Source organism: Triticum dicoccoides, chromosome 1A, assembly GCF_002162155.2.
Source record: "Triticum dicoccoides isolate Atlit2015 ecotype Zavitan chromosome 1A, WEW_v2.0, whole genome shotgun sequence".
Lineage (NCBI taxonomy): Eukaryota > Viridiplantae > Streptophyta > Magnoliopsida > Poales > Poaceae > Triticum > Triticum dicoccoides.
In genome coordinates this window covers 488,501,465-488,512,215 of record NC_041380.1, presented here as the reverse complement: position 1 = coordinate 488,512,215, position 10,751 = coordinate 488,501,465, and the positions used below count along the sequence as shown (strand labels likewise).

Genomic DNA, 10,751 nt, shown 5'->3' with positions numbered 1-10,751 from the left:
CCCAGATCCCCTCTCTCGTTGCGGGCCTCTCCTCCCCGTCGTCGCGGGCCTCTCTCTCCCCCGTCATCGCCGGCCTCTCCTCTCCTCCCACCACGATATCTCCCACGGCCTTCGCCAAAAACCCACTACGATCTCTCCCAGGTCCAAAGATTGTTATTTTAGGCGCCGGCGACGAGCTTCTGGGATTGTGAGGGGGAGGGAGTAGTATATTGCTAGAGGGAGGGAGTATATGTATGTATGCAGGGAACAGATCCTCTAACATAGAGGAGAGAAGTCAGGTAAGCTACAGTGCAAGTTAGTGCAAAATGAAGAAGGAAAGTCAGGAATACTATAGCAAACACTGTAGCGACATATTACTGCGCACAATTACTGTTCATGGAAATAAATCTGAAATTAATTTTATTGCAACATAATTTTGTTTGTATGTAATTTTTGTAAATGTATACAGTAGATTTGTAACTTGCAAATTAATTCAAATTGTTTTAGTCTTAATTCTATGGATGTGAAGAAGGAAAGTCAGGGTTATTGTAGTTTACATAACTTCTCTTCTTCATGTTGGAGGGTCCGATCCCATGTATGCATGCGTCCCGGCAGGAAAGGGCCGAAATCACTATTCCAACCTTGTCAGAAATCTTCAGCATAAAATGGCCTCTCCCAAAAACTATTTCATAATCTGACCTTTTTTGAAACGCCAAACCTCGTGGCGTTACTGTCCAAAACAGAAACGCCGTACTATTCAGCGTTGCTAGCCGGCCACGTGGCAAGTCGAAACGCCGAAGTAGGCCGCGTTGGTAAAAACGCCATACCTGATGGCGTTGCCGTTGGACGTGAAAACGCCAAAGTCTTGGGCGTTGCACTCCTGATCCATTGCTACAACTCGCATCCAGCATGCATGCATGTTACCTCGCCGGCAATGCATGAAACAGTTTGACTCTTCTTCGATTGATGCATGCATGTTATACGTAGTGGTCAGCTGCCAGCCACACCAATCGTAGTGGTGACCATACTTTTGAGTTTTGATTTTGATGCATATATAAACACGTGCTAGAGAACAAATGATGTCGCTCTCTGCTGATTTCACACAGAAAACGACGCCTACCTGCATGCAACATGCATGTGATCGACCCTTTCGCGCGTGTCCCGCAGACAGAAAACACGCCGACCCAAATAAACACGCGTCCGCTTTTCGTCCGCCTATTGACTCATTCCCGACCTAATTTTGAGCCTTATTTGCGTCGGCGAGGACACGAAGCGAACGTGCGCGGCGCGCGCCTACTCTTTCCGCTGGCCCGCTAGTCGATGGCAAAGCGAACAACCTCCAGTTTTCCAAAAAACCCCGCCCGCTTGTGCAACCGGCCGCGAGCCATGGACGACGACCTCGATGCCGCCGGCGGCCTCGCCTCCCTCGCCTCGTCCGGCCTCACCCCCGCCCCTCCGGCAAAGGCAAGCCCCGCGCCCCCTGCAAGACTGCGGTGAGAAGAAGAAGCAGTTGACGCCGGCCTTGGAGTCGGCCAAGAGGAAGGGCCGCAGGCACACGGTGGACGCAAGGGAGGAAGCAGCGATCATGGGGAAAAGAAAGCCGTGGAGGAGGTTGGGGAGGGCGAAAAGTCACGGCCGAGGGGGAGGCCAACTACAAGAAGGAGGACAAGCGGGATGCGGCGTCGATCGCCGGCCGCTGACAAGTGCGCCCGCATGAACTGTGTGGTGGTTTTCTTTTTGAAGACTGGCATTGTATGCCGGCCGCTAACATGGTGCCGGCATGAACTTTGGGCGCGGCATGGACGCTCGCATGATTTATTGCCGCGAACCTTTCAAGGACATGAAATGGATTGAGGGCGTTGGACGCACCACCGAATAAAAAAAATAGGATGGACGTCGAGCGGACGGCCGACTCAAACAGACAAAAAACAAATAAAATTATCGTTCGCGTTGGAGTTGCTCTAAGTAATGTATAGCATGCATGCATCAATCGAAAGAAGAGTCAAACTATTTCATGCATTGCCGGGGAGGTAACATGCATGCATGCTGGATGCTAGTTGTAGCAATGGACCAGGAGTGCAACGCCTAGGACTTTGGCGTTTGCACGTCCAGCAGCAACGCCAGCAGGTATGGCGTTTCTACCAACGCGGCCTACTTCGGCGTTTTTTCTTGCCACGTGGCCGATTGCAACGCTGAATAGTATGGCGTTTCTACTTTGGACAATAAGGCTGGTCATAGTGGGGAGTAACTTAGACTAGTAACATACATATGTTACTAGTCTATGTTACTACCTTCATAGTGGATAGTGTCATAGGTGTGGTAACATAGTTGCCTTCATTTATTACTTTGTAGACTCATTATGCATTGGAAACCGCTATGTGATGGTAACATATTATGTTACTCTATTTACCTCTCTCCTCATTAACTACTTACCACATCATCATTTTTGCTTATGTGGCATCTATGTTACTACCTATGTTACTCCCACTATGACCAGCCTAACGCCACGAGGTTTGGCGTTTCAAAAAGAGTCAGATCGTGAAATAGTTTCTGGGAGAGGTTATTTTGTGCTGAAGATTTCTGACAAGGTTAGAATAGTGATTTTGGCCGCAGGAAAGGGGCACTCTTTTAAGACAAGGCAAGCAAGCGTATGCCGTATGGGCCAACAACTTCGCGAGCCACGGTCAACTTGGGCCAGGGCAAGGTTGGCGAATTCAAATAGTCATTCAACTTGGTCCCCTTCAGCCGGTGTTTTGAAGCTGCCGACAGTGGATTTCGTGATAAGGAACGTACACCGGACGGAGCACCAGTACGTACTCTTTCTTTTTTGTGTGTGCGAATCACCAGCACGTACTCGTACACAGGAAGCGACGGCACGGCCTGCAAGCTGCAACCGGTGGTCGACAAGGTCATCAATGGCGTCGACGAACGAGCTCGAGTACAAGCCGCTGTTCGTATGGACAATGGACTGACGAGCTTGGCGGTACGTCACAGCAAAGTAATTTCAGGCACACGCAGTAATGCGATACAAATCTTGAGTACTCCGTATCTGAAGTTTCAGAAGAACACGTATACGCTGTCCCCCGGGGTGGAGGCAGTACCGTCGTCTGGCTGTTATTCCCGCTGCATATTACGGGTTTAACTGCAATCGTACCCAAAGCCAGTGTCTGCAGACGGGCGAGGTGATATGTTGCAAAAAAATGGTAAAAAAAGCACAGTCCGGGCAGGGTAATGATGGGTTTCCTGTTGTTTCAGTGGCCAGAGCCCGAGTCGAACGTACAGCCCATGCAGAGCCTTGAGACCTATACATACAGCGTACGCTTGTAGCACATGATGCGTGTTTGGAGCGCAAGGCACAGACGTGGCATCCCTGATGGTCTACGAGGATGGATGGATGGTTCCATCCGGCATGAAATAGTAGTAGGAGGAGGAGCTGAGCTGACACGATGACATGTTACTACATCAGATGAGACACGCCGGCTGGCTGCTGCAGCAGCACGGCCAGAACGAAACCAGACGACACGCTGCAAAGGAAGGAAGGAAGCAGCAGCGAGGCGTTGCTGAGCAGCAGACGGCGCGGGGTACGCTGGCGAGAAGAGAAGGGCGACGCCGCAGGCTCGCGTCATCATCATGCCACCACTAGCACTACTACTTGGCTTCGCGTGCTCGCCTTCACTGCGGGCTGCGGCTGGCAGCGCCATGAATGCGCGACTTAACAGCTGGATCAGTACAGGCCTGGCCTGCTGCTTCGGCAGCTCACGTACATTCGATGTGCTCGCCCATTCATTCCGGCGTGAGAGACAAGCTCCACATCACGTGGCCCGACGGCTCACTTCACTCGCTCGAGAAAAAAGAGAGAAGAAATGCTAATTAACCAGCGTGTCAACAGTTACCAGTACCACGCCAAGCTGATTTCGTAAACATATTTTGTGCAAACAATACTGTAGTAGGAGTACACAACATGAGCTTGTCGGGGAGCAGCAAAATGCCATCACGCCGCGCAGCTGTGCCACACCCGCGCGCAAACCCCATTGAAGAACCAACCCCCTTGGCCTTGCGGTTCCTCGTGCACATGTCCGCGATCACGCCCGCGCCCAGGGCGATCCCAAGTCGATCCAGATCCGGCGCCGCGCTGATCATTATCACGACTAAACAAGTCGAGCCGGCGTCGGCCAAATCAGAATCCCGCGGCCCCCGATCGGCCCCGTGCGCGCGTGCGCGGCGTCCGAACCAACCGACCAGCATCGGCATAAACGGCGGCCCGTGCGCGTGGCCAGCATGGCGCGCGGCGCGATGAATGAAGCAGCGGCAGCAGCAGCAATACAATACGGCGTGCCGGGGCGCCAGCGGCACGGCTCGTGGCCGTGGGCGCGCGCCCGCCCGCCGATACGGGGGCAGGCGGCGTGGGTGGCCCGGGCCGGGCCGGCACGGCGAGCCCCAGAGCGCGCCTAGGGACCGGCAAAGGAAAGTGCGTGCGCGCCCTCTTTAACGGCTTACGAGGCGGCCGCCGCCGCCGCAACTGTCGATCGGTCAGGTGGCGGGCTGGCACCGGGGCCGCGGAGCCCAACGCGGCACGCACCTTCTCCCCCCGTGGCGTCACCACGTCACGCCGACGTGCTGCTGCTCGTTCATGTCAAAGCTACTATTCGACAGACACGGTCCCCCTCCCTCCCAGTCCCAGACTTTGACACCAAAGTGACAACATATGAACACCAAAGCTTCCCACAGGTTCTTCTGTCCATCCATCCAAAAATCCGAGGTGAACACTGGACGGCAACGACGGACAGAAGCAATAGCAGAAGAACAGCACGAGACAAACAAGTCATAACATGAGATAAACCTCGTTCCATTCCATGATTCCATCCAAACCTACACAAGCATGTAATAAAACGATTTATGACTATACCATTGCCCTTAATCAGACCTTAATCATACTACCACTAAGCCTTAACCACTGCTGCAAAGAAACTACTCCTACTCAGCCCGAATGCCGCCGAACTGCTGGTCAGGTGAAACGAGATGCCACGCCTCAGTACAGCCGGAGCATGCTCCTCGCGAACGACTGCGACCGCAGGTGCCGGCCGCCGTTGGGCGGCAGCCCGGTGGCGCCGCGCCGGCCGCTGGCGCTCCGCAGCGGGGTCAGGTAGAACCGCAGCATGCCGTTGTCCGCGTGCTGCCCCGGCGAGTACCGAGCGCTGCGGTTCCGCTCCAGCACGCACTGCTCTTCCTGCCGCCGCTTCACGCTGCCGTGGCCGTCCACGAAGCAGCGCCGCGAGCTGCCCAGGCCGGCGCTGTTGCTGCTGAAGGAGCTGCGCGCGCTGGCGTTGCTGTTGCACCTCTGCATCCCGGCGTTGCCGTACCCGCGGGCGCGCAGCTCCGGCCACGGCTCCGAGAACGCGCGGTCCGCGGCGTCGGACGGGTCGCTCCGCCGGCCCGTGGCCCGGCGGTGTATGAAGCCCCACAGGCTCCACGCCTTGCCGAGACGCCGTGGCTTCTTGGCGGGGCCCGGGAACGCAGCGTCCAGGGTCACGGGGAAGTCTTCGATGAGAGAGTTGGAGCTGAACCGTTGGTCCAGCAGGTCTTCGGCATGGTGGAAGTGGTAGAACTCCGAGCTGCCGATCAGCGGCGGCGCCGTGGCATTGGTGATGGCGGCCGCTGCGGGTGCTGGCTTTGGGTCGGGCGCTTCGAACGACCTTCTCAGCACGGAGCTTGACCGCTCCAGGCTCCGGCGCCTCCTGCTCGACGTATCCATGTAGTAGTCTCTCGTCTGCGCCGAGCCGCCAGGGGTGTTGGCGTCGCCGTCGGGCTCTGGATGCGAGTCATCTTCCACAGGAATTTGGCCATCGGAGCGCTCCACCACGCCGGCAGGTGAGTCCTCCAGCGCGGACAGGATGGGCGGGAGCCGGGACAGCGGCGGAGGCGCTCGGCCAAGGCCAATGCCGGCGCCGGCGCCGAAGAGGTAGCCGTCCCAGGACGCGCGGGGCCCGTCCCAGGATAGGCCTACATCGTCGACGGACATGCGGCCAGCATCAAGGGAGAATCTTGGGTCCGTGTCGCACGAACGACGGCCTCCGGCGAACTCCGAGCCTGCTTCCCCACGAAGGCGGCTCCGCCGAAGGAACGAGGGCTTGGATGGCTTCTCCGACGGCGGCATTGCCGCGGCCGTTGCCTTGCTGCCGGCTGCCTCCTCCTTCTTGAGCTTCTGCTTGCGCCGCCACTTGTGCCACTTCTTACTGAAGACCGAGGCAGCGAGCCGGAAGCTCCCGGCGATCTCCTTCAGGTCCATGGGCGGCGGCTTCTTGGGCAGCGAAGATTCGAGATCTATGTGATCCTTCATGGCCTTGACCTCCCCGGTCCCATAAGCTTCGGTCTCCATCTCTCCCGAGGTGCCCACGACCAAGACGGGCTCCACCACCGGAGTTATCTCGTCGGAGCTCTCTGCCATGACGATCTCGTCCTCCAAGAAGATCTCCGGGACGCACGGTCGAGCCGGCGGCAACTGGTGGAACTCGGCGGGGAGCGCCGCGGCCGCGGCAGAGGAGGAGGCGGGGAACGCGCCGAAGGCCGTGCCGTCGCGGACGCGCTCGCGGTCGTCCTGGTGGAACAGCGCCCAGAGCGTGCTGCGCCCGCGCACGTCGCACGACCAGCGCTGCGGCTCGTCCGCGGCGAGCGCGTCGCCCCCGCGCCCGCCGCACGAGAAGGACTTGCAGCGGCGGAGGTCCGGCGGGGCGGCGCCGGAGCCCGACGGCGCCGCGGCGAAGGGCCTGGAGAAGAGGGAGCGGATGGCGGAGGTGGACTTGCGGCCCGGCGCGGCGGCGACGGCGGCGGAGGCCTCGAGGCCGGCGAGGCGCTCGCGGAGGCAGGCGGTGCAGAAGCCGGTGAAGGTCTCCTCCGGGTGCAGGTCGCAGCTCGTCGACACGGACTTGAGCGGCGGCGGCCGCGGCGGCTCCATCTGCGGCGGCTTCGTCACTCGTCGCGGCGCCAGCGCGCCATCACGTCTCTCGGGCGCGGTGGTACACTGCTCTGCTCTGGCGTCGCGCCGTGCCAGTAGTAAGTGGAGTGGCGCAGGCTGGTGTGATGAGGGGGCGTGAGTGGACGGGCTCGAGGGCTGCTTCTGGTTTTAGAACGTAGTGCGAGGTAAAAGGATGAAAATGGACATAGACACGGAGATGAAAGTGAAAGGTGAATGGAAATCACGGGGGCCGTGACGGCCGTCGTCTCCTCTCTGCTTCGTTCAAGTTTTCTGTATCTTTCGAATGTGCTTTTTGCCTAATTTCCTGGGATCAAGCAGTAGATGTTCGAAGTTTTCTACTGCATCCGTTTCGGAATTATAAGATAATTTAGATATTTCAAGTACGAATTATGTACGAACTAAAATAAATGAACAATCACGGTAAGACACATTCATATGCATCCGAATTAAAACAAAACTAGAATATCTGGTAATTATGACAGAGAAAGTATTATATAAACACAATGTTAAAGGCTGGTCGAGGCAGGGAGATTGAACACGCTCAAAATATTCTCAAATAAATAAGTAAGTGAAAAAAACAAACTATATGACCTCTGATAGTCATGTCAAAGCGATCTACGTCATGCAGTAGCAACCATCAATGTGAAACCCATAATGAGAGAGAGGTTCTCCAGCAACGATGTCTTCGAGAGAAAAATGGCGTGAGAATGATGTCGTATCCTGATCTAACAATAATGGCTACAGTGCATTTTCACTTTGAAGATAAATACAACTATAGTCCAAAAATGCCAGCGACAAAGAGATGATGTGGAAAACACAGCCATTGCTACGTACAACTGATGAGGGTTAGACCTAAATTTGTTGCTCAGAACTCGATACCATGTACTCGAAGAGAACCATCAAACTAAAGTCACTCTACATTGTGGGCCTCACTTCCAATAAAAAAAGTCACACTATGATATGACCTCACTTCCAATAAAAGTAGTCACTACTACATAGCCAGATCACCACACGACGATGGCCCTGTTTGGATACTCTAACTTTAGTTAGAGGTTAGAGTTAGTTTCTAACTTGTGTCTAACCCTGAACTAACTCTAACTTTGGTGGTGTTTGGATGAGAGGGTTAGATTGACAATAAATGCACTTTCTCAATCATTTGGCCATCTTTTCAGCCGGATTTGTTGTGGTCGGCTCTTGTGTGGCCTCCTTCCGCTCAAAAATGAATAATTCACATTGCATGAGAGACGACTATCTTGTGCAAAAAAAATCAGCGGACGGAGGAGCGACACACATGCAAATAAACAAACACCAAACAAATAGCTGAAGAGAACTAAAATGAGACACTTAAGATACTGAACAAACACTGACCAAATAACTAATCACTTAACATATAGTTGAAAAGAACTAAAACTGATACTTAGGAGTACTGATGACTAAAAACTGAAAATAATCTAGCAAAAAAAACATTACAAAAACTAATATAAGACTGAGAAGGCAAGCTTACAAACTAAGGAACAAGAATAATGAACAATGAATACTTAGGAATAAGTACTCAAGATTTTATTTTGTCCATACAAATGAGACGTCTCACTTAAACGTACAAGTCCTCAATCAAGCTTAAAAAAAATTATACTTCATGAAACAAAGCATGAGCTAACTCATCACGGAAGGCATTCATGTCGATATCTTCAACAAGAGGTTCGTCTTCTGGCCATGCGGATGCAGAAGAACTAGGCATTGGGTTATAGTTTTCATCCGCATCACACGCATCAAATTCCCTATCCGGAATTCTGCTCTCTCGAATGAAATTATCAAGAGCCATACAAGCAACAATAATTCTAGTTTGCTTGTCCTCTGGAAATTTTGGCATGTTCAATAAAATCCTAAATTTCATCTTCAACACTCCAAAGGACCGCTCAATGACATTCCTAACTTTGGCATGTGCATGGTTGAAGGTTTCTTTCATAACTTGTGGCGGCGGGCCGTTTTGCCATTGTTGCACATGGTACCTTGTACATCTGTATGGTGAAAGGTAGCCCGGACGGTTTGGGTACCCCGCATCAACCACATAATACTTCCCTGCAAATTGTGAAAGACACACAATGAGACTTGGATGAACAAGTGTAATTGGATAAAAAAAGTTGCAAGACATTTGAAGTAGCAAACCTGGTGGTGGATGTGGAAATTTTTGATGATGAGTAGTTCTGGCATCTTTCAAAACTCTCATGTCATGTGTTGAACCAGGCCATCCCGACATCACAAATGTAAATCTCATGTCGAAATCACAAACAGCAAGCACATTCTGACTGGTTTCATTGTGCCTGTTCAAGTATGGAATCCTCTTACTCTTATCCACCACAATATTCACATGTGTCCCATCTATAGCTCCTATGCAGTCATTGAAGTGTGGCCAGAATGCTGGATTTTCTAAGTTTGGGTGCACCTCTGAAAATGTTGGGTCCTTGGGTACAATTATGTCATGTGCTAACCTGAGGAGGCATGTCAAAACTCTGTTAAATGTCCTACTTACTGTCTCCATGGACCTCCTAAAACGGTTCTCAGCCTGTCTAACTGACTGTGGTGATCCAACAATCCATAAAAACATAGCTAGAGCCTCTACAGATGTCATTTTTGTAGTGGACTTCAAGCCATATGATTGCACCAAAGTATTATGTAGCCTGTTAAACAAAGGTCTCTCAACCCTAAACATGTTATAGCATTGGGTATCTCGGGCTAGTGTCTCCTGCACCCAATCCAAACCAGAGTATCCACTGACCCTCCTAGGTAGTTTCACAAAGTAGTTATCAGAGTACATACCCAAGACAGGAACCAACTTCAAGATTAAATTCTCGGACTGCACCAAATTGTTGCGGCACATAGATATGATCTCATCCTCACTTGTGCTACCTCCATCATATTCTTCTTCCTCAATCATGGGGATATGATCTTCTTCCTGTTTGCTTGTACTTGTAGGTGTTCCTTGAAACTCCTTCTCTTCCTCTTCTGCCCCTGCATCTTGCCCTTGATTCTGACCATAATCATCTCCAGGCACAAAGGTTGTGCTTCCATCCACGGTGTAACCTCTGAATAGTCGATCAAGCAACTCCTCGTTTGCTGGAGGACCCCACTGCAACTTCCTTAGGTATGGTTTCTTCTGCAGGATAGTGAAAAAAGTAAAACTAGTTAAGATATGAGAGATTCATCAAGATTTATACTGATGAAAAAGGCACATGGATGGACGGTGCATGCACATGGATGAACTAGTATGTGGTCGTTGAAAGCATCAGTTTTGTTTTATCTTCTCTGGCTGTTTGTTTCTTCCTGGGACATAAAAAATGTATGGATAAAAGTAGTATATACGCTCCAGACTTAAATTATTTGACTAGCTCAGATTCATCAAGATTTACTGCTCCAGACTTAAATTATTTGACTAGCTCAGATTCATCAACAGTCCATTTTATTTACATAAAAGCATATATAGTCGTAACTACGTGCATAGAAGACCCATATAAGACCCATATACTTTGCCAATGCAATGAAAAATCTTCACAGCAGCATAGAAGACCCATATAAGACCCATATACTTTGCCAATGCAATGAAAAATCTTCACAGCAGCATAGAAGACCCATATAAGACCCACATACTTTGCCAATGCAATGAAAAATCTTCACAGCAGCGACCCAACATATTTAAAGATATACTACATTGATATAGGCAGTAAAAGTGTACCTCTGTGTGTGTAATCCAGAACTCAGAGTCGGCATCAATGGTTCCATCTGGTTTCCTCCCCAACCCTGT

At 51.9% G+C, this 10,751-nt stretch overlaps 1 protein-coding gene across 1 annotated transcript; it reads right to left on the bottom strand.

Moving 5' to 3' along the window:
• Positions 1 to 4,793: 4,793 nt before the first annotated feature.
• Positions 4,794 to 7,101, bottom strand: LOC119281620 (protein OCTOPUS-like). Its single transcript, XM_037562105.1, has one exon. The coding sequence runs from the start codon at positions 6,929 to 6,931 to the stop codon at positions 5,009 to 5,011; it is 1,923 nt and encodes a 640-aa protein (XP_037418002.1). The 5' UTR covers positions 6,932 to 7,101; the 3' UTR covers positions 4,794 to 5,008.
• Positions 7,102 to 10,751: the final 3,650 nt, after the last annotated feature.